This window comes from Colius striatus, chromosome 2, assembly GCF_028858725.1.
Source record: "Colius striatus isolate bColStr4 chromosome 2, bColStr4.1.hap1, whole genome shotgun sequence".
NCBI lineage: Eukaryota > Metazoa > Chordata > Aves > Coliiformes > Coliidae > Colius > Colius striatus.
In genome coordinates this window covers 54,950,293-54,974,976 of record NC_084760.1, presented here as the reverse complement: position 1 = coordinate 54,974,976, position 24,684 = coordinate 54,950,293, and the positions used below count along the sequence as shown (strand labels likewise).

Here is a 24,684-nt window from a genome sequence, read left to right as displayed (position 1 = left end):
TGAGACTGACCATCTCTGAGCCAGGAGCAACCTAGGCCAGTAGCTCCTTGGTGACTCAGGGCAACAGGGTGTGACAGCCTCAGGAGCTGTGGCACTCAGCCCTGGCTACTACCATCACCTTTTCTGTTGGACACACTGAGTCAGCTGCAGCGTCACTAGGATGTGGAAATATTTCTCCCAGTCCTATGGCTGGCTGTACCTCTGGATAGTTGCACTATGCTCAGCAATGCAGGGCACACATGAACTCTGAGCAGAGTGTAAAAAAAGGAAGCAATGACAGATAAATAATAAACAAAGCAGATCCAAACAGGGGTCTAACAGGAGTGACAGTGGGAAAACGTAGCTGTACAAATGGTTTTGAAAATGAGAAGTTTGAATACAGAGGGGAAAAAAAAAGAGAGAATGTTTCCTCCTCATACCCTTGAACTGGACAGCAAGCCTCAGCATGGCTGTCTACTGCTTGGTAGAACTGTGAGGTAAATCCCATTTATCTGCTGAGATTTATATTCATCACATGTTTCAAAACAGCTCTATCTCCCAGAGAAATTTTGTGAGCTCCTGGAGGCTCTTAAGCTCTGAGTTTGAGAATCTCAAATTCAAAGTTCCTTTATCTTTGCATATGGGAAGATCACAGAACTGCTACCATAGTGCAACTCTTCAAACATCCGTTTCCTGGTTGTCAATTTTTTTTCCTACACCACCTCTCATGTAGTTTGTCACTCCTTTTCCTTCCTCCTGCTCTGAGACCTGCAGCTCCACCACTGTAAAATTAGCTAGTTTAGAGGGCTAAGTTCTCCTGTTAGAAAACTGAGACAGCTGTGGTTGCTTAAAACGTGGAAAGACTGCTCAAATGATTCACCTTGCTGCTTTTCTCCAGCCCTCTTCTTGATTTGCTACTTGTCCAAAACATTACTTCTTCATTGTAGATAGCTGGTTGTTGTGGCAGTGCCGATGAAACTGCCCTGATGCACCATGGGAAAGAGAAAAGGAAGCTTTAGGAAGTACCTCGTGTATTCTTGAGGTCATCTACTGAGTTTTCCTGAAGTAGTCCTGAAGTAGCTAAAAATATGCTGAGTGTAACACAGAGAGGAAATATTTCACCTAAAGCAAATGAAATATGCAGTAAAAATAAAAGCAAAGACAGTCCAAACCATCAGTCATTAGTAAAACCCTCATTCTGACATATGATTATGTTTATAGGTTTCTGTAATGATTAAATATAACAGGGAAGAACAATATTTTTTTAAAAACCACTGATCTTAAAATGGAGCAAAACTAAAGGCATGTGTCCATTAACTGCATGAGAAGCAGTTACTTCTGCCTGATCACAATTTTTGAGATCTAGTGCCAAAATTATTCTTCAGGTGACCACTAATATATACTATGATTTTATGATTTAAAGGATATCCATTTGTTGTATTAAATCTCTATGTAAAAAAATTCTTTGGAAAAGACAAATAAAGCACATGAGCCTTTCTGCTGGGAAAATATATGCTACTCAGCATACAAGTCTGTGGAATGCAGAAATTACTAAAGTTCAGAAATACACAAATTTTCTTTACCTAAAGTGTAAACAGAAGAAGTGTAAACAGTGTTCTTCTGTTATACATGCTAGACTGAAGGTGTTTTCTTCTCTTTTCTTAATGGTATAGTTTTTTAAAAGGCTGTTTGAAAACTTATGTTGGGATTATTATCTTCATCAAATGCCAAGACAGTTTAAAAAACAAGCTCCTGAACATTCACAAGGACTTCTTGTAAGCATGTTGGAAATACCTGGAAAACACCATAATATTTAAATTGTGCTCTGATGGATTGTCAATTGTCGATGGTGTACTCCAGAGAAGTCACTTCCCTGGAGTCCCACTAAAGTCTGTAGAAACCTATTTAATGTTGTATTTATTACATAAGTATCTCTTTTGGCTCCAGCAAATTAAAGGTTTAAAAAAAAAAAAAAAAAGATAGATGTATTCTAGTTGCATGAAGATGAAGACTCCATGTAATGAGATAATCTACCTGTGATCTGCTGCCAGCTTGACTGAGACATAGTTCAAGCTAAAATGTATTCAGAGATCTGAAGTAGTAGATTACTAGCAAAGAAAACATTCCTGTTTCCTTATCTTAGGGAGACTGGCTTCCTGCTAGTTGTGGATCCTTCTCTTGTGTGAGGTTCTAAAATACGCTTGTTCAGCATTTTCAATTTCACCTTGTAGTGATAATGGAGGTTATGTATAATCTGTGTGGCTGTTCAGATTCCCTCTTTGGCTCCCACAGTGAGTAGTACTGGAGTTCACGCAGATCATGAGAGATGACTCCATAGCACACTAATTATACAGGGGTTTCAAAGTACTTTGAAGATGAAAAGTGCTGTATCAGTACAACTCCAGGTATTATTATTATTATTTATGTAGTATACATAATAATTAGTGGAAGCCTAGCTTTAAGTCCCTTTGGGACTAAGGTGGTAGGAAGATTTGGACAAATTCCACGTCCTTGCACTTTCACTGCACCAGGTTAAGGCAGATAGTTAGCATTCTGAGCTCTTCTGCCACCTTCCTTAATTATAATAATAATAATACTACAAAAAAGTAAGCGATTGAAGAAAATATGGACTCCTATGAGGTGCAATACTTTCTAAGCTGTCAGACAAAAATTATAGTAGTTAACACTCGTGAGATTCAGTCTGAATGAAATTAGATTTCATTCACTCAATCTGAATGAATGAAATAGGAGAAACACCAGCTTGTTAATTTACAGATCATTAATGGAGCAGGATATTCTAAGATATGAGTGCTCCTTACCACATGATGCAAGGAAAAGAAAAAATATAATTTCAGAAAGCTTTTTCAGTATGCAACTTTAAATAGCATAAATGATATTGCAGAAAAGAAGCAGGCGATGGCAGAAGATGGTAATATGAGAGGAGTGAAGAAGGTGAGGCTAACAAGGATATTAGAACTCTCAGATGGAGACCCAGAGAAAATGGAAGAGGGATGAATTTCTACAGTTTTCACTACCATTCATGGAGAAATCCATTCACACTTTTACAGCTAGACTTTTCAGGAAAGGAACAGTAATTGACTAATTTGCCTCATTCTACAGTGAATCCTACTGGAAGCAATCCAGACTCACTCTCTCTACTCACACACCTTTTGATAGTGTTAATTGAACATCCACTCTGCCATTGAGGGACTGAGTGCTCTAGTTAGTCCAACATCCACAGATCTGGAGGGTAATAACAACCAAAATGGAGGCAGGAGAAATTCTGCAGAAATTGTCCTAGACCTCAGCAAGTTACAGAAAGCCTGGAGATTTACAGTTGAATCCTCTGTGTGCTCCTGGAATAAAACTACAAGGATTTGAATAAAACAACGTGCTAAGTAAATCTCAGAGCAGGGTTTTCATCTCATGTCACTTGACAGAAATTCCTTGTCCTCAACAGAAGTATGCCAGGTCAGACCAGATAGGATTCTTTCCTGAGTAGTACTTGTTTGCCTCCACACACAAAACCCAGGTGACAGTCTCTCAGTTAGCTACATATTCAGCTTTCAAACAACTATGATGAGTCTCCCAAATACATGGCAGAGTACTTCCAGCAAAACACTTTGAAGTAAGGATGCATAGATAATTTTGAATATTCCCCTTTGAATAGGGAAATTCAAAGTGTAAGCAGAGCCTGTGTTTTGAAGAAGCCTCCCTGTGGAGGGTGTCCTATTATATGTAAATACCACTAAGAACAACATGCAAATATGGTCATTAGTGAAGATTTGAACCTTTCCAGAACAACTTCAATTTTGAGCCCAGCTACTTCAGCCTTCAAAGGCAGCAAACTTTATGACTCAGCAGAAGCTGAGACTGAAAAAGCTTGTTTCAGCAAGGACCAGCCATTTTAAGATGCTAAAGTATCCAGAGGCTTTTCTAATCCCTTAAGCTATTTTCCATGTTGCTTTCCTATTCAGTTAGTTGAAAACGTGTAAAAGAGAAGTACTGCATATTCCACGATTGCACTTTTGTTTTTTTGTTAACAATTGTCATCGTATTTCCTTACATATTTGATACTGCTTATGGTTTCCCCCATAGAGCTTATACTACAGAATCACAGAATCTCAAGGTCTGGAAGGGACATCAAAAGATCATCTAGTCCAACTCCCCTGTCAGAGCAGGACCAGATGGAATAAGTAGGATACAGAAAAAGCAAAGCTCACAGAAGAGCTATTGAGAAAAAAAGTCCATTCAGCAGCATGGAAAAAAACTGCTCAGGTGTTTGGAATATGAAAAACTTTCTAAAAAGGATAAGGAGAGGCAACGTGAAGATTTCACTCCTCAGCTGCCCAACCGAGCAGGTTTAGATCCACGTTATAGAGTACCCTACACAACCTTATGTAGTTCTGTGTAAATTCAACATGGACATCACATAAATCTATTTCATCTCATTTACAAAGTTAATGTCTATTTGCACAAAAATCCACAACTTTATATTGCTTTTCATAAACTTGCCCCTGCACTAAGTTATGGTAAAAAAGAAAGCTGAGATGAAATAGTAGATATATTCCAGTGATCATCATTCAAGACTTAGTATCTTATACCTGTAAACTATCCTTCTGCAGTTTTATGACTGAAAATTACATGTCATAATATATCTTTCTGGTTCCAGTCTGTTTATGCCTGAAATTAGAGAGGAACTTTTACATTGACTTAAATGACTGAAACCCTGGAACTCATGTGATATTTTCTGTCAATTCTAATGAGAAGTGTGCAACTGTGGTCTAGGCTTGTTTCAAGGAACAATTTAAATGTCTGAACATTTTCTCTTTTATACTGGTCGAAGCTCATATGTCTCACTTTGTTATGTGCATTTCCTCATTATAGTAGCAGGGATCTGGTCTTTTTAAGTGATGGGAGAGTCCACATTCACCAGAAAGCCATCGCTTTTGACCAGTTGACTCCCTTAACTGTGTATAACTAAGCCAGTACAGCCTGTCCCAGACTCTCTGCCTCTGGCTTCTGGCACTATGCTTCTTCAGCACTTAAAAGGAATTAACACAAAAAGATTACTGCAAAAACATGTCTGTCTTTGCCCAAAGTGCCTTTGCATTGCAAATTCCAGCAAGTCAGTAAGCCAGATGCAGTATTTTGGGCATCATGAGAAGAAAGTGAGGGAAGCCATTTTGGAGGTAGTTGGTCTTGCCAGATTACTGAGCAGCTGTATCTATTTAAAGAGTTTCTAGACATAGTATCCATAGATAATGCTTACCATGTGTACATGCACAGTGTCTGTATTGCTTCACAGGGTCTTCTGGTAGTGATGCATGTTAGGAAATATTTAAGACATGTTTAAGACAAGTATTCTTTTTTCTGTCTATCAAAATACCTTTTAAATAAGTACAGGAACCAATAAGCTCTTCCTGTTTCAATCTAGTGATGTGCTAGCATCATGTAATTTACATCTGACACACTTTCCAGAACTGACAGAGTCTGGGTGTGACTATGTCCTTGGGCATGGTCAAAAGCATATGGTTTAAGTCAGGGAAAGGCAGTCATCTCTTTGCAGACCTGATCTCATAGCAGATCTGCTGGAGTCCTCTGGCAGATCAAATTGCAAATGGCTGGAGTGAATAGCATGAGAAGGAAAGGAAGATATTTTCAATGAAATTATGGTCAATCCGACTATATGTTGCATGAATTGGGAGTATTTAATGAGATCAGTAGAAGGCTCAGTTCTGCCAAGTTTAGATTAGCAATAAATAGAAAAAGTTCTACAGAAAGAAAGTAAATCCTATTTTCTACCCTATTTTGTTTAAATTCTGGAAAAGAGAGCAGTGGTAATCATGTAGGAATTACAAGAAGAATTAAGAGTAGTCCTGACCCTGTGGGATAGAAACAGCTGCCACCAAAACTGCAGGAGGTTTCAATCTGACATACCCAGAACTCCACATCAACTAGTGAAGGTAACTTCAGATCTGGATCGATTCCCAGATCTCAGTTGCAAAACTACCCTTTTTTTTTACTTGATACCAAGCTGCAGAGAAATTGTGAGGGAAACATCAGCATGGTGGTAATGTACAGCCAAACCAGTGATGCTGTGTAACACAGCAGCACTGCAAAAATTATTCCGGAATGGTGAGAGGGTATACCATTTAAAAATGACTGATTTCAGGGCATTTTACAGGTACGCTCACAAAGTTTGTTCTGGTTTTCAATTATTACTTAATTAAGGTAATTACTTATTAAGGTTTCCACCTTAAGTATGGAAATCTAATTTCTAAACTAGGAAATAACTTTCAGTGTGTGCTCACTGTATTTAAAACATCTTGAAATTACATGATCTGCTTACAGATTTCTGGGTATCTGTAACTTGTCCTTCTAACTTTACTCACTTCAAACATTTTAAGTTACTGGAGTAAGGTGGAAACCTTAGGATGAACTTACCTTTTTTCAAAACTTGTACATAAAATGTCAACATGAATTTTAATTACTTCACAGGTTTTGAATTAGAGTTTTCCTGCTGTTTTATTTGTAACACTGTTTTTGCTTTAATTACCTTTAGAGCTGTGTCTTTTTACTACATATCTTCCAGTTTGTATTCAGTATCCAACGTACCCTTCTATAGAAACTGAAAAGTATGAAATAGCATTGTTTCACTCATTATTTTTTGTCAACTGTAGACACTACAACTACTGCTGCAGAGATGCAGTGTGAGAAGACATATAAAGAACTGGGTGAGTGGCACACAAAATTATGACACTGTGATGACTTTGAAGTGTGGAATAAATATACTCCATGTAAGTAAGTCTAGGTGGGAGAAATGGCTCATGGAATATCCTTGACCTACACACGCACCCACATGCATTACCACCATCGCTTAGGGACACTTGTCACTGAAACACTTAATTTGTAGCAGTTGTTCAGGATGCCCCAAGAAACTGAGTACATGACAATCAGTCTGTCTAGGAGATCCTACATTTGTCTCAGGGAAAGCCCTTCTCTGAATATTTCTGTATTCACCTTTCCAAGGGTATGATCCTCTCAAAACACTTGGAATGCCCTTTCCTTTGTACAAACTGGGACAAGTGAGCTTAAATATGGCTCATTGCTATTACTTAAGGAATACTTCAAGGAGTCATTCCTTGTGGTGGTGCTTGTTGTAGTATCGCACAAAGCTGTAAAGCTACTACCACTGTCCTGTTTATTTTTCCCTTTCTTTACTAATAGGAAAGCAAAGAATTTGGACTTAAAATGACCAGTAAATTTGAAAATAGAAAGCTATATGATAACGGCATGACTATTACATTTTGATTTTTTAAATTTAAAACCCCTCCCCTTTAAAATCTAATGATGGAAAGGCAAGGACTGTATGTCTTCATCAGTGATAAGAGACCTAAATGGTGAAGCAGTGGATAGTGTACATGAAATCCCAGCCTTATCAAAATCAGTACTTTTCTCCCATCGACTCAGAAAGAATGAGGATTTTATTCCAGAAATTGAAACTGACTGTGAGTGATTTGATTACGTGTGAAAATGTAAAATAGAGGCAATGATTTCATGATGTCGATGCTGTAGTTCATGCAAGTATGACTTTGTTCCAAAATGATGCTTGTTCTCCAGTATTGTGAGGGCATCTGAACCAGTCCTGTGAAATTTCACTTCAAAGTAAATCCAGACGGATTAAATCAACAATACTGCTGAAATGCAGAGTGTCTGGGGAAAAATGAAGAAGGAAGGAAGGAGTCTGGATTATAAGACCAAAACAAAAGATATGGAGGACATAAAAAAATAGTAAAAGACAATTAGAAAATATATTTATACTAAATTAAAACTTTATTGACTAATGTTCTCCAGACAACATGATCCAACAGACTATGGCTGCATACATGCAATGAAGTTGAACACAACAGTAGTTTAACATGGAATGTCAAACAAATTAATATAATGTATTAAATGAAACAATTTATCTGTGTTGCTGCAAAACAAAACCAAGCTATGTATTTCCTTGGACAATCTGTGTTCAGCTAAGAGGCTATGCATTTGAAGAAACTGGTAGATTTCTGTAGCATAAATTTCAAATAAATTAGTTAGAATTGTACTCTTTAAAAATCCTTTCAACTTCACTTGCATTTCAAACAAAATCTAAGTGTAAACACTAAGGTTGCTAGAGCCATCTAGAAAGACCTATCTGTCAAACTTGGAGTGGACATTACAGTTCAGTAAATGTGAATATTTAAAACAAGAAAAATACCAGTTACTGCAAAAGTCATGTAGGCATATTTTATTATTAATCCAGCACAAAGCATTTCTTCTAAGTTTCTCACAGAAAAGACTAGAGCTTGCTTACAGTACTACATCTTCTATCATTCAAGCATCATTATTACCTATCAGGGAGATTGGCTAGATGACCTAATGGGTCTTTTCCACCCCTAAAGTCTACAAAAAAAAATCATTCATGCCAGAAAGAACATAGTTCGCTACATCTTGGGCTTGATCCTGTAGCCTTTGTTCAGGTAAAATTCCCCCTGACTTAAAAGAGGGATTTTCCAGAGAAAGACATCGAGGATTAGACCATTTTTATTTTAATTTTTTAAAAAGGATTTAGGATATGTGGAAAATATTCTGTAGAATTAAAAAAATATAATGACATGTGCTTCACTTGCATTGAAGGAATCAGAGAATGTAAACACCATGGTGGCCCACATCTTCACACGATCCACGAAAAAGTGTCAACTGCAAGTAATTTGTGTGCATTTATTTCTCAATGTATGCTTCTAGGGGTATTTTGTGTATACCTTTACCTTCACAACAATAGACTCATGTACACCTTTAATAGACATAAAGGTGTGATAAAATTCACTAAAGGCAGTTGCTTGCCTGTCTCAGTGCTTAAATCTGCAAGTGGCAACAAATTGGGTTTAATATGATGCTAATTGGACTGTACGTGAGCAGCAGGACATGAATATCACTGTAGGTAAGACAGTGTGACTGCTAGTACTACAAGTTTGGAGCCTCCCACTTACACATCACAAAATCTACCTGCAGAAAGGGCTGGAAAAGCAGGTTAAAGTACTTCTTGGTGGGCCATGTCTGAAATTTGAGTTGAATGATTCAAAAGCTATAGACTGTCCTCACAGGAGCCTTTCAACAACCTGGAGGACCATACAGGAAACTTTACCTTCAAAGTGCACTTTCTAAGAATGGAATGTTCTTGACAGGGAAATGATCAGAGGCAATCCTGGACTTTTTTGCTTGTTGACTAGAAAAATATGTTTTCATCTTCAGGCAGCACTTCACCCTGACAAATGTGAGTTCAGTTATTATTGGGTTTTAGTATTACAGAAGATTCTTCGGAAACAAACATGATAGTACACACATACACATTCACTCAGATATTTACAGCCTTTCTAGAAAAACCACCCCCTACCTTAGTACTGTCTACCTATCTTTTTCCTTTTTTTTTCTTTTTTTTTTTTAGTATTTAAATTCTTTAAACCAGCTACATTAAATACCAATGTGTACTGTACCACCCCACACCAACCCCACACCCCCCCAAAAAAACAGCAAGTATTTTAAAAGTTTCTTCGCTTGTTTGTATGATTGTTAAAATCTCCTGCTTGAGACTGTTAAGTACCACCTCCACTGGAACAAGATCAGCACTGACTGACTGCATCTTCCAATGCATGTCGTTTCATAGTTGAGCAAGTATTGCAGCTTAGATCTCCAGGTCGTCAGGTCGAGGCCTGCTGCTGGCTCGGCTGCTGGCTCTGCTGGGAGGCCTCTGGTCCACAATGGTGAGAGGTTGCAGCTCATGTCCTGATGCCAGTTTTTTAGTATTCTGGTGCTCATCGGTGAAATCGAATGGCTGGGCATGAGAGTTGGAGATGGTGCTGCCAGCCTGCCCCATTCTGTTCTGCTCCGCACTGTAGTTGGCCCAGTTTTGCTCACTAGCTTGCTTATTGTAGTTACGACAGGAGGAATTGTTCCTGTCTCCGGTAACAAGCTTGTATCCTGGGGGAGACATGGGTGACAACGGGGCGGTCGGTGAGGAACAGCCATTGTAATAAGCATATTTGGGGGAGCCACAGTCCTTGGAAGGGCTTATGGCACCACTGTGGGAGTAGGGGTCGGTTTTCCCCTTCACACGATCCTTGACACCTTTGAAGAACACGTAGAAAAGCTCGATGATGTTCAAGGCAAGAGACACCAAGGATACAACCAGCATGAAGAGGATGAAGATGGTTTTCTCAGTTGGACGAGAGAGGAAACAGTCCACTCTGTGTGGGCATGGGTCTCGCTCACAGGTGTAGATTGCATTCAGGCTAAACCCATAGATGTACCACTGTATCAGCAGGAAAGCCACCTCGAAGACAGATTTAAACAGGATGCTGATGATGTAAGTACGGAGCAGTCCCCCACGCATCTTCACTTTGCCATGCTCTTCAATCCCATACTTGAATTTCTTAATTTCTATTTGCTTGAGGTGCATATCCACATTCACACCGTCATTTTGGACGACCTTGAGCTCTTCTTCTCTTTTGTTCAGCTTCTCTTCTTTCCTCATTACATAGAACACATGTGCTAGGTACAAAAGGGTAGGTACAGACACAAATATGATCTGCAGAACCCAGAAGCGCACATGGGAGATGGGGAAGGACTTGTCATAGCAGACATTCTCACAACCAGGCTGTTGAGTGTTGCAACGGAAAGCAGACTGTTCATCTCCCCAAGCAGATTCAACTGCTGTTCCCAATAGCAAGATTCGGAAAATAAACAGGACAGACAGCCACACTTTCCCTCCTGCAGTAGAATAGGCTTGAACCTTGTCAAGAAGTTTTCCCAAGGCACTCCAATCACCCATCTTCACAGGATGCTGGCTAAAGAAAGATACAAAGAGAAAAAAGAGTGATGGTTAAGAGAGAGCTTTAATACCTTTGATATACTTAATCACAGATCACTGCTAATAGAGCAGTGATGTCAGCTTTGTTTTAATTGATGTTTTACACGATTTGAAAATAAATCAGAGTTTTAGCTTATCTGCAAGTGGAGTGGGAAGTCAGGGAAACTGAAAAGAGAAAGTAACATATAATGTCTCCAAGCACAATGAAAGGAAAAGGTCTCTAATTTCCTTCCAGTTTTCAAGAAGTCCATGTGAAGCCTTGGTTCTGACTCTGGTTGGCTTAGCCTCCTTGGTGTCAGCCTCATTTCAATGATCTACATCTGCCAGGTAGAAAACACCTGTAATACACAGCTGAAGCAGGGGGTAAAAAGCACATAGTGGCACTGCCTGAATATGCTAGAAATACAAGGAAAACTTTCAGTGTGAATTGTTTATGGTAATTTTTATGTTTACTCTTTAAAAGACTGAAATCCATGGTATAACCTAAATACAAAAGGCTATACACTAAGTCAAGGTTAGGGTCAGATACTGAAAATTTTATCATTGCAAAATGTGTGCTATTTTTCCTACAGCAACATAAAACTGAGATCTTGCGTATCACTACCTTGTGTGTAACGCATTTAAGGGAATAGCTCCAAATGACACCAAATTTATACTCAATGTCAGAAAAAAATCTTGCTATCCAAGTAAATTTGATGCATTAGTATTTGCAGATCAAAGTTAGTATTCTTTACCTACAGTTTTAGGAAGGAACCAAAACCAGAAAATACATGAAGCACAGCTAAGCTCATGTTACCACATTGGAAGAATTGGTTTCCTGTTTATCTGTGGCTTGCTTAATTTATTATAGTTTCGGCTTTGTATTTGCATCTTTTTGTATTTAAATTCCTTCACTTTGTTTTGAAAGGAAAAGGTAAACGAGCTCTTTCTGTTTTTAAGGCAACCCCTGGCGTGCAGTTTGCATTCCAAATGTTGAACACTGCAAGTTTAAATTATCTCTCTCTCAACTTTTAAAGTGCGCATTTCTGGGACACAAGCAGATTCTGAGGGATGTCTGGAAATACACAGGATAACATAAAAATAAACGAAAGAGTTTACTTGATGGTCTAGATTTGTAGGAAAAATAAATTTTACTATAGGATTTTTATCAACTGGAGAATGGTAATCTTGTCTGCATGAAAACTTGCATTTTAACTTGCCCCATGTGAACAACCATGTGAAATTGGGCACTTAAAAGGAAGAATAATAATATTTTTTCCCTTTTAAAGTGGATGCTGCCGGGTATAGATATTTGTTCTGTGCATGCTGAGTAATCCATTCCTGGTATTAATAGTTTTGATAATGTCCAAATGATTTCCTCTCCATTGCATCATGGATATCATTCCTTAGCAAAGGTCATTTATAGAAAAAGTTCTTTTTGGTTAATTTGTAAAACAGGAAATTGTAGCACCAACGAGATCTTCTTTCAAGAAGCAGTGAGTCACTGGAAACACAAGATTATAAGTCTGGCAAACTTAATCATAACAATAGATGCCAAACAAAAACACACCATTCCTGCCATCGGAAAGAGTCTGAAAGAGTAATGGGACACAAGTGTTTAAAGTGCTCACTCTGATAGCTCCAAGATGCCAATTATCTTTGAACCCCTGAAAAATATCCCAGGGCCATTTCCTCAGTCCGCTTAGTCAGCTTGCTCTGAAGTTTACCTACTGCAGTGTGCAGACCCTTCCTCATGTAATTACTTCCTCACATGAATGAAACCGCATAAAAGCATCAGGCCTGCTTCAGACGTTTAAACCTGGAAGCCTCTGCTCTGCTGGGAGGAGTATACAGCGTGTTTCTCTCTGACACATGCCTTCAGCCATCCCCAGCTTTAGTCCTTCCCAGGAAAGGCTAGTTTTGTCTTTATGAGCTCGGGGTGGCAAAGGAGGAGTCGGGCATGCAAGCCTGGAGGTCTCTGGAAAGGCTGGAATGAAACGTGACCATGTTCCTCCTCAGGCTGGGATTGTTAAAAGAGAGAACGGCCTGTAACTATACAACACGTGAAGTTTATTTTAAAGGCAAGCTATTTGCTCTGTGTCCTGGAAGTGCAAATGGACAGACGGACCCTTTTTCAAGTAACAGCTTCTTGATTTAATTAGTCAGCTTTCCGATGATTCAAAACTACTGCATTAACAGACTTTCCTCAGACTCAACCTATTTTTTTACTGTCTAAATGTTATTTCAGATGAAAGTTTGATTAAGAAAACAGGAGACGTTATTTCTAGGTAGTTATGTGTTGTTTGTTTTTTAATCACACTCTACTCTGGTCCATTAATGCAATGTCATTTACTTCAGTTTCGACCTACTTAATCCCACACCTGCAATATTTTGAGAATTTACTACCTATATTTTTTAAATTTGCTTCAGCATGCAAAATTGCTAAGTTTCGTTATGTCCTCTGGCAATATAAACTCCAGGAGGAAACATTCCATGCTTGAATTACTCATACATAGTTTTGAAAAGCAACTTTTTTTTAAAGAGATCAGTTACACTCTAGCCTTTGCCAGTGATAAAAAAAAAACCCACATCAATTCAAAACATTGTACTGTTAATCAGATAACCTTGTGGTGGCACAAATACATTATTCCTTTGCTTAAGTGGATTTCATTGCTTTATAAAATGCAGTGCTTTGTTTTGTTGTAGAGAAAATTCATTCATCGGATCTAATTTGTTTTCTTTCAGGCTACTGAAAGATCATTTTTATTAACCGATTACAGTATCTCTTTACTAGGTATAAAAAGAGGTTTTGAATCAAACCGTTATTCAAGAATTCTAGTTTTGGAAATAGTTTTAAATGGATGGCAAATAACCTTTAAAATTAGTTCTTCAGCATTCTGGACTTAAACTTTTTTTAACACTTCTAAACACCTTAAATGAGTCCACTAAATAACACAGGTTGATCTGATTGACTGATACAATTTCAGTACTTCAGGAATTTAAGGATATGGCTCATGATGAGTATATGTGTTTCACAAGTTCTTACTGATTATTACTTTACAGGATTATAACATTTTTCATAGACAGACTAATACCAGCCTAGTAAACTCTTTTAGAGATGGATTTCTTCCAAGTCCTACTGTGTGTGGGTAAAGATAGGAAAAAAACCCATAGAGCAGCAGGAGATATGACAGCATTCATCTGCATGGGTTTTGGATGACCACATATATAAGAAATTTGATTTACAAGCCACAATTAAGACATTCTAGAACTGTTTTTTTATGGATGGCATTCATCATGTCATCTGGTTCATATTTTCCAGAAAGAATAATGCAAACTCCATTCTGTGGTAACATGTCCAGGTCTGATTAGAGTCAGAAGGTCACATGCTAGTGGATAGAAGAGCAGGAAGGAGTAGAGTGCAATCTAAAATGGGAATATGCAGCTGAAGCTGTAGGGAAACAGGGCAAAGTTTTGTTTTTCCAACCTTTCCTACCTTTTTATGTGTATGTAAGTACACATAAATAGCCAACAAAAGAGATGATTCTGTACTCTGAACATCAATCAGATTGAATATTTCCCAAAAGCAACCAGCATTACAGAGAAAGCAGCTGAGAAGTACAACTGATGGGGTTTGGATGGGTTGGAATAGAGAAGGATAGATTTCTGAAATCTTGCAAAAATCTGTGAATGTCTTCCAGACATTCCCCTGGGAAGGTGTAGTTCATTTGTAGGTCTGCAGATGATCTTCATATCATTTCATCCACCGGACAATGATTATGCAATAAATGGTTGCAGTAACTAGAATTTAAAGTGTAACAACTGTGCGTTTTTGTTGTCTGCTAGTAATGCTGGTGGCCAGCCATTAGTGGATCACCCTATAGCTTTTTCCTCTCCAGTGTTGTACCCTCTTCACCTAATTTAATTCACCTAAAGCATAAGTTGCAACAGGACCCAAAGCAACCTTAAAGACTTTTTTTAAGATATTTTCTAGTTTTACAAGTCAGGTCTACCCTGTGTTACTGCCCAGATTCATCCCTCTCCTGACTTACTTTGGAATCACAAGAAGAGACGCTAAAGTCCCTGAGGTGGCCTCAGGCACTCTGATGCTTCTGCTTGCGATTTTGAAATTTGGATTTCTAAAATGTACATGTGGCATAAACAACAGACCAGGTTCCACCAATGAATGATAAAGTCAGTGGGTAACATGGGAAGGAGATACCAGAGACCAGGGAAAAGAGAGCAACACGTCTGACGAAATAGATACATTGCTTAAGGTCATCCAATCTTCCTCATGCCTACAGGAATCCTTGGCCTAAATCAATGTTAATTTCAGAGACAAATAAAATTAATCTTTCTTGCTTGCACCGTGTGAGAGCTGAGATAACTCTACAGTGTTGAATCTGTTTGTACTGCTGAGCTTACAAGCATTCAGATTTACGTCCCAAATCAAATCCCTTGTGGCCCTCTCTTCCCTCTTCTGAGCTCAGCCTGCTGCTCACCGCTCTCCCACTTGTATGCTTGTTAGATATCGTGAGTCAGTGCCAGTGTTTGGCTTTGAAGTTTTTGAAGGAAACACACTTCAGTAAACATCCCAAAGACTAGAGGCTTAAATTCTGCAGTGCAGTGTAATGTCCAGATGTTAAAAATGGCAGGATGAAACCTTCACGCAAGTCCTCCAGCTTTGCACCCTGTGTGTACACACACGCTCACACACACACACACACACACACACAGAGAGAAATCAGTCAGAAGGTGTCTGTAGCCCTTTTTTTTTTTTTTTTGTCCCTATTACTAGGGGTTTCATCTTAAATCTCATTTACAAAAACTCAAGGAATTTCTCAGATGAAATATGTCACTTCAGGAGGCTCACTGGTTATGTCAAGGCAAAATGTGAGAACACATGTAAGCACACAATGGTCTTGTTTGGGAGGAGAACATGTTATTCGGTAAGATAGACTCTGTGCTTCGTCTTTCAGCTGAAGGCTCTTTTTCCTGCCTCCTCGTGTTGTTCTAACTATACTGGCAATCAGCAGGCAACAGTTCTAAAGAATCCAAGTCTTGCAATGCAAAAAGTTTTTTAGCTCTCCAAGAGATGCTGCTCGAGACTTTTTTTCTTCTGCATTTTGGTATTTAAGCCTTCGAGGTAATATAAAGGAAGTGTGCCATATGGGGATTATGACACATATTGGGGGTATTCTTGCAGAGTTCTTCCTAGACAACTTTCATATATATCCACCCAAGACTTTCACAGGCATTGCCAACGTGGTAAGGCATATCATGCTATCTCACATTCTTTCTCTAAAATCCCTCACGAGGTTGCTAAAACAGAGTAACTATACACAAACCAGGTTAAAAATCCATAATCCACGTCTGGATTTTGTCACATCTATTTTAAAAGAAACGGGAAAAAATTATCAGGAAGACCACGTGAAAGTCACCACGTTAGTAGTTGCAGCACTTAACAAAGCACCTAATTAAGACCCTTGCTCTGCACAAACGCATCAATCAGGACTTCCATATGAGAGAAAAATGTGTGGGGCAGAAGTGGAACGCACTCGGGACAAGCTACTAACTTCTGATGCAGTTTCGGTACAACGGAGGAGACTGAAACGCACCTCTTTTTTTTCTCTGAAGGAGCTCAATTAATCTGAGACAAGCAGAGAGGAGGGATTTAACCCAAATACTAGCAACAAGTCTGCAACTCAGCCCTGCAGATAAAACTTTACGGCAGTTTCACCTTTTCGTGCGAAAAGGTTAGAAGTTGTAACAATGTAATATTTGAGGCAATGTATAGAAACATGACGAAAGAAAGTAAACAAAGTCCTACAAGTTCGAACCTAGCACTTTAAGAGAACTTAAGCTTTTACAGATTTATATTTTTAAATGAGGTCAACCATCAGCGCAATAACATAGGATTCGGGTGGGGGGGGGGGGCGGCGGGAAGAAAAAAAGCATGTTCTCAGAAAAATCGATACACAAAAAGATGAAAAGGGAAAACTTTCAACTTACCCTTGCTGATCAGCACTGAAACTGGATCAGAATACTTCTTTGAAGGGTTAAAGTAAAATGGAAGAGCACGTTCAGGCACTCCGACCTGCCTATTTAAACTTTAAAAGTCTACTCCTGTTTTGTATTTTTCATCTTTCCTTCCCCACTACTGAAAGAAAAGTGCTGATACCTCGTAAAAGTTTTTTCTAACTTGGAACACTGGGAGAGCTTTTAACAAGTTTTCAAGGCTCTGGCTGCGAAAGAGGAGGGGAAAAAGGGGTGGCAGCCCAGGAGGAGGGGCGCGCTGCAAATGGAAAGGAGGAAGGTGGGGGAGGAGGGAAAGAAGTTGAAGGCACAGCAAAACCCAGCCCGAGGAAAAGAGGGGAGCGGAGGCATGAAAGTCCGCTCTTGCTGATTTAACAAAACAAATTGAGGGCAGTCAGCATCCACTCCTCACTCCCCACCCCTCGCGATCACTCAGGGCAGCGGGGCTTGCCTGGGACAGATGAAACAATTGTAGCTCTCTAGTGTGCACCAGGAGTTTCATTACAGGGAAAGGCTAAAATGTGTGGAAGAGATTAATGTGTAACCAGCGTGATCCTCCTGGATGCTGGGACTGGACCACATAGCTGCTGCCATCATTCCCTCTGCCACAGTGTAGGACATAAAGCCCTCTCAAGCCCTCTCTACTAAAGGAGATACTCATCACACTTTTTTTTTTTTTTTTTTAATCATTATTTGTGTATGTGTGTGTGTGTGTATGTGTGTGTATGCATGTACGTCCATTCCATGGGAGAAATGAAGAAATGATCTCACATTCCAGGAAACTCTTTCCAGGAAACTTCAGAAAATGAAGCATAGCACAGAGAATCAGTCTTCAACAGTGAGGAGTCCTCCTGATAATTTCTGAGTTCATTTTACAGAATAAAAGCATGCCTCAAAAGTGATCTATGTAATTAGAATGAAACTAGTTTGGCTTTGCTCCTGACCAGTTGACGGTTAATGCTCCTTAAAAAATGCCTCCTTGGTAGAACAGAGATCAATTTATTTATCTGCCTGCGTTAAGGTCCTCTCACATGGAGCCCAAATTGCATTAGGAAATGGTCTTGTACTTGTTCGTGTCATGGGGTATTGGCTGCTCTGTGGGAGTGCTGAAGAGCTTCTCTAGAAGTGTTTGTGGTTTGGTAGTTCTCAATGAAGTTTCACATTTTGGGTTGTACCAGACTTATTTGGGTTACAATTCATGTTATTCTCGTGGACTATTTCTGGGGTCAGTAATCATGAATGGTCATTTTTTGCTCTTCAAAGGCTATAAAGTAGAAGTCTAGTAATAGCCATTGAGACATTCCTAAATAAAGGTCTTCTTTACAGATTTTGCTCAAAATAATGAATATTACATTTTACAGTACAACCTAGATATTACTGCTTATGTTTCACGGCCCTTACCTACAGGTTTTCACCCAGAACTCTCCAGAGAAGAGAATTAAGACGTAGTCTTTATAGAAAGAATCTCAGCAGGGAGCTTTGAAGCTGGGAAACAAACACGCGATACCGATTTTTTTCTCCGGAGCTGTTTGTAGCAGACCACACTGCCTCCTGTTTGACAAAAAGAGCTAGTACACCACAGCTATACCACCTTCCATTCTCCAGTCTTCTGGCTGTAGATGGAGCTTCTTTCCCTAGCTTGCCCTCTTTCCTTTGATGCTGAGTGTTAGTTTTGATAGCTTTTTTAGTTTTTTACAGTTGCCCAAGACATATGACAGAAAGAAATCTTTTCTTAATGTTCTCAGAGTGTTGTTTTAAGGTTGCCTTTTGCCTTTACAGCAAGGGAGAAACAGAGTTTTGTGCTTAACAGGCTGTGGGTCCTTCTTGAGAATGAAAAAAATGTAATACACAAACCATAGCATTTCATGACTGTGGTATAGACACTGAGCAGGGTACACATAATACTCCTGCTGCTGCCCCATAAAACACTGGTTATTCTAGAGCAAAGTACAAAATGTCACCAACATGGCTACATGTGTGCTGATGCTGAGACAGTAAGGAGATATGGGATGTTGTGTATGTTGATGCTTTAAAAGCTGCCCTGTAGGAAAGCAGAATTATGCCAGGAAAAGCCTTGAACTCTAGCATGCTAGAATGCAATACTGTCGTTCCCTGTCAAAGCTGGCAGGATCACAGGTCTGGCTTGCCTGATCTTGCATTTTTCTATATATCTTCCTGTATAGGCTTTGCTATTTTTCAAGCATTCTGTTTTTAAAAGAAAGACCAAAATCTCTTTCTTCATTGAAATAAACAATATTTGTGAGAAGCCCAACACTCTTAAATCCATTTTGGAAAACTAAAATGTTGTTAGCAACAAGGGAAGAACAATTTTTCAGCAATAATAAGCTTTGCTATGGCTTTATCCACACTAAAAGGGAAAGTATTTCAGGTCTTCACCTTGATACTGTGTAGAATTAAGATGAATTTTTCTTAGTCCTAACAAAAATACCTTGGAAATATCTTTTAGACTTTGGAAATAGGTGTCCAGGATCATGTTTCATAGTCTATCACCAAAACATGTTCAGCTTCAGATGATGCAATGATTTACCATTTAACAAGATTACCAGAAAGTCTCACACTTATTTGCATTGCAATGGAAATAAGATTTTCAGATTGAATAAATGTCTTCAAATACAATCCCTCTTCAGCTGAAGCTGTGTTCAACAGGAAAGCAGAGAGGTGTCAGAGCTCAGATATTTGCAAGTCTGTTCTTAGTTACAAAGAGATGAGAATGAAGATCCCAGTTAGATTTGAAGCCTTGTATGGTGGAACATAGACCCTTTTTACGCTATAGATTTTGAAGCCCAGAGAATTCTGAGACCTATATTGCTATCCATGGACATTTTGCCTTTTGTAGCAAACAGCACCATCTTATAAAGCAATCTTTCATCACAGCAATGCTAGGATTCCGGAACCTGTTTGTCTTTGGTTTTAAGCACAATCTGTAAAGGCATGTTTGAACTGCAACCCAAATGTAGTGCTGGAGTCCAGGCTCTGCCAAGTGCATTTCTGGAATTGAATCTTGGGGTGACTTCCACAGGACTTCTATCCACTCTCTGCTGAATCCTCAGCTGAATCAGTGAAATAGTTCAGAGCCTGTAGTACTGCTACACAAACTTAACAAAGGGAACCATAAATTGGATTATTTAGTATTTCCAGCCTTTGACACAGATCCATGGTTAATTCAGAACTCACTCCACTGTTTTCTGTTTATTACCTGAACACAAGTATAGAATTTTGAATTCTATACAGAAACTTATTTCTCATATCACCACCAAGTACTCCCTCAAAATATTTTAGTAACATGATTTGCCAGAAAAGCCCTAGTGAATGTTTCATTTGGAAAGCTCTCGAGTCCTTTGACCATTACAAAATTTTCCCTTGATACCAGAGGGGGTTCATGGTCTACTCCCAGTTAAACATGTCTGTGATTTATAGAGCTTTTAAGATGAATAGCATGTCTCCGCTTGTTTTTAATTTGTTTGCAAAATTCATTTCCCAGTACTGCCATGCACAGCACTGTCCTCATCCTGTGCATTTTAGGAGAGGAGTCCATGGACCAAGTAAACTAAGATGAATGTACAGTAAAGTGAGATTAATATACACATATAATACAGATTTTCTTGTGTGCCTTTCAAGGCAGCTGTGCAGTCACCCATGTCCCTGTATGGCATGTAAGCTTCAGCACATTTTCACCAGTATCCCTTCTCACTCATTTGGCATTAAAAACAGACTTGTGAATAATGCGTGACCCTGTTACATGCCCTACTCAGGTAAAGCTCAGAACGTCCAAGGAACAGTAATGCGGTATTTCTTGATTACCTAAGCACATAAATGTGCAGACTAATGATTTTTTTGTAAGCAGCCAGTGTTTTTCACTTGTTTAAGGAATTTACATCACGTAGAAATGTAATGCAGCTTTGAAGCTGCTGGTCACAGTGCTTGCACATTCTCTCAGGTGGGGTGATTAGGCCAGAGCCCACTGGAACCCGGAGTTCTGCAAAACACAGCTTCAGTCTCTTGTGAGTTTCAAAAGGTTATAGGATGTTCAAAGCAAAGGCAGTTAAAGGCAATTGCCATCCCTCAAGATGGTAGCTATTCCCACTTGGGTGGCATAGCACATAACACATAAGAGAGTATTTTCTGATAATCGTTAAGGACAGTAATAATAAAAAGTAGGATAAGGATAAGACTTTTCTTAGTGAGCACATTTGTCAATCCTTATTGAAGCTGGTCTCATTTCCTATGAGGCTATTTCCCCAGGGGAAAAGGAGGCTTGGTCAGTGTAATTTAGATTCTGCTCTTACTGATCTGCCTGCAAAAGAAAAAAAATGCTATTTTAAATGAGACCCTGCTGGAAATACATCAAAACTGAAGCAGCTCACATGAAAGTTTGCAGAAGTTCTAAGTGACAGATGCCATCAGATCAGAGCCTGGCCTAAGCAAATGGTCACTGTTCTCCAGAAATATTTTGTACTGTTGTACAGTCATCTGTCTAGAAGCTCATAGTGTTTTCTAAATATTTACATAGAAAAAGTTATGTTATATTGACCTCTTTCACGGAGATCAGGAGTTTGTCATGGAGAATATCAGCAGCTCTTCTGAATCATAGCTCATGGTACAACAAGGATTAGAAGAGAAACTTCTTAATGCCAAGACCCATCCTTCAAGCCCAAAATTGTTCTATCCTGTTCTCTATTTGCTTTTTGAAATATCATCTGTCAGTGAAAAAAGCTAAATGGATGTTTCTTTTTAAAATTTATGAAGATTGCAGAGAAGGAAAATACAGTGTTCAAAGTTTAGAGTGATTGTTTCCTTTCTCTTCTTTGTGCTACTCTGTGCTTGCCACTTTATACCACAAAGATCTCACCACAGCTTCTTCATGATGATTCTTAGCTTGCTTACTTTCTGCTGCTTTTAGAAATACAAATTTGCTCCTGGCTTGCTGATGGACAGAAAAGAAGAGCAATACATGGAGACAAAGATGCTCTTCAGCTCTGCCAAGAAACTTCTAAATCTCCTTACAGATAGCTTAAACACCAGAAAAGTTGGTCTCCAAACAATTTGTTGCAACATTGTAACAAATTCCAATAAATATCTCCTCTTAGCTAGTTGCCCCTCTAGAAAGACACTAAAAGACCATTCAAGGAATGAAGTATGAGTTTGTAGATACTTATGAATTTGGCTCCACCTTCTGTACACAGTGAAAATAAACATGAATTATACTGGATCTTGAATGTCAGTTAAGCTTTTTGTTTATTTTCCATTTCACTTTCAAAAATCTTGCACTGAGATGATCTCACGGACTTTTGTGACCTTTTAGTTCTCTATATTGGTGGTGAGGTTTTTCCAGTCATTTGGTTCCAAAGGATGAAAGTGTTTCAGAACAAATATGGGCATTTTAGGTTTTCAAACTACAGAGGAATATAGTGTGAAAGTAATGTAGCTTTTCACAAAACAATCTCTGATTTTCTTTAGAGGAATTTGCAATGACTGATCCATTAGCAATGAAATAAATAAATATTTCTGAAGCTATATTGACACCGTCTGCTGTTTACTCTGACGGGTAACTTCACTGAAACAAATCCATCTGCATACATTAAGTACTACCTGACAATGTAAGTAAAGACTATACAGTCAAACTTCATAATAGAAATCTGTACAAATAAAAGAAAAACAGTGGCCACCTTGTCCAAATTCTGAACCATTTGAAGATATTTTTTGCACTTTCGTTGAGCAAAAATATTTTCTTTATTACCAAACAGAAAATAATGTGTGCAATAATCATTGTGCTTTGGCTATTTAGAAAAAGTTATTCATTTTTACATATTTCTGATACTTTTTATCCAGGCTTTAAAAACTGCAGCTGCAATTCTGTGTTAGTCTTTGAAAACTTGCAGAAATTGGTGAGTTTCACACGTGGCTAAACGGAGAGACACAAAGTTTGGTTACTTTGGCCATGTCAGAAAAGCCAAGGGGAAATGGGTGAACTCCCTTTCTCTCAAGAAATCTTGACTTTTCCACCCTGTCCTCAGAATATCATCAAGTTTTATTTCATTTTGTTTTTTTGATCTTCTCATCTAAATGATTCCAGAGTTTCACTTTGCATTTGAAGATGACACTGTATTTTTGTCACAGAGGAACATTTTTATATTTAGTTAGAAAATATTATTGGTTACAGTGAATGAAATTGAGCTGCTTGAGTACTTACATAAACATTGAAATCTAATCAAAAGTACTTTTTATCCAGAAGATCAAAATGAACTTTTTAGTCAGTCTACAAATTATTTAATATTTGGAAATAAGTCCCTTTTTTCCTACCACTTTCTACACAGAAATAGAACTAGAAAAAATTATTTATAAGCTCTCATTAACTGTTTGACACATTTTAATAAGATTTGTTACCCACATTATTCATTTAATTTATTTTTTTAATTCATCACAGGATCAGAGAATGCTTATGGGCAGTGTTTCCCTGTAGATGCAATAATTTTTAGGTGGATATGTGAGTTCATTTACTTTTATCTGAGTGACTATATTCACTCACCTGCAGACAGCCTATGCCAGTAATTTTAAAGTCTTCTCCCTACACGACTGATACAGAAACAAAGAGGATCAGCTTTCCACTCGGTTTAAGATTTTTAACATTGCAGACAAGAGAAATTTAATGTCAGTTAGGAGAATGGGTCTCAAATACATTCTTTCAAAAGATTTCTGAAAAACAGAAGCAGGGTACATGAGAAGTTCCTTGCTGAAAGACAGAGACATGCTCAGTCGGCTTCTTAATAGAATCACAGGGGTGTTTGAGGACATGAACGTTTCAAGAGTTTCCTCACCTCTCATTTTCTCCACGTCATTCTGTTGCCATTTGCTGTGCAGCTGCATATATGTTGACCTGAATCATTTGAGGAGCATAATTGCTTCTTTCTTTTCACAATCTGCAGGATTAACTGTGTTGTAGACAATAAAGGGTCTGCAAAGAAGTGAACATCAAGAAATTTTACATAAAAGCAAGTGAAAATTATTAATAGGGTTGACTGCCGGTAAAACACAAATTGATTAAAAATATACTGCTAATTAAGGAGTTCCCATAAGAACAGCTTTGGGAAAACAAATGGAAAAATTAATCTACTGGAATTAGCAGTTTCTGTTATAAGACTCTCCCAGAACAGGGTCTTTCAGTATAACCTATGAGTCCTTTTCCCAGGCAGTAAAGAACATGAAGTCTAGCAGCTTGCTTTGAATTTAAACGTATGTACATTATTTACTTAATTTCTCTGAAATTTTTAAATTAACTGATCTTAAAAAAAAAAAAAAAGTAGTCCAGTTACACAGTGTATGAGTAATTTAATGACAAGTACAAACAAGGCATAAGGAACATGAAAATCCCTGACTGCACAACTCAGGCTGGGAACTGGCACTGTTCAGCAAACATGAATGATGCATAAGGGAAAACATAAGAGATAGCAGTATTTTTCGGCTACTGAAATTATGAGGCTGCATTAAAAAGAGACAACTTCCATTACCTGCTCTCAAAATTAACACTGGTGAATTATCCATAGGCATAGTTTTTCTAAACTTAATCACAGTGAGAATCAAAATGGATACTAATAATCACACACTACTGCTTATTTACAGAATATTTTCAAAAGATAGGACTGTAAGAATTAATTCAGTGCTCTCACAGTCAATCAAGGTTATATATTGGATATTATTCTGCCTAAAATCTAAGTAAAATCTGGGAGGCCAAACCAGTAAGGTGTTATTTCCTGTAAAGTGTCCTTATT

The 24,684-nt window shown here is 38.3% G+C and overlaps 1 protein-coding gene across 1 annotated transcript; it reads right to left on the bottom strand.

Moving 5' to 3' along the window:
* Positions 1 to 9,541: 9,541 nt before the first annotated feature.
* GJA1 (gap junction protein alpha 1) lies at positions 9,542 to 17,090 on the bottom strand. Its single transcript, XM_010204900.2, has 2 exons — positions 16,874 to 17,090; positions 9,542 to 10,859 (listed from the first exon to the last, which is right to left on the bottom strand). Exon 2 carries the CDS (start codon positions 10,841 to 10,843, stop codon positions 9,698 to 9,700), a length of 1,146 nt encoding a protein of 381 aa, XP_010203202.1. The 5' UTR covers positions 10,844 to 10,859; positions 16,874 to 17,090; the 3' UTR covers positions 9,542 to 9,697.
* Between the last annotated feature and the right edge of the window lie 7,594 nt (positions 17,091 to 24,684).

What these genes read in the sequence shown, in the direction of transcription:
- GJA1 (XM_010204900.2), bottom strand. Translation starts at nt 10,843, where the DNA reads ATGGGTGATTGGAGTGCCTTGGGAAAACTTCTTGACAAGGTTCAAGCC.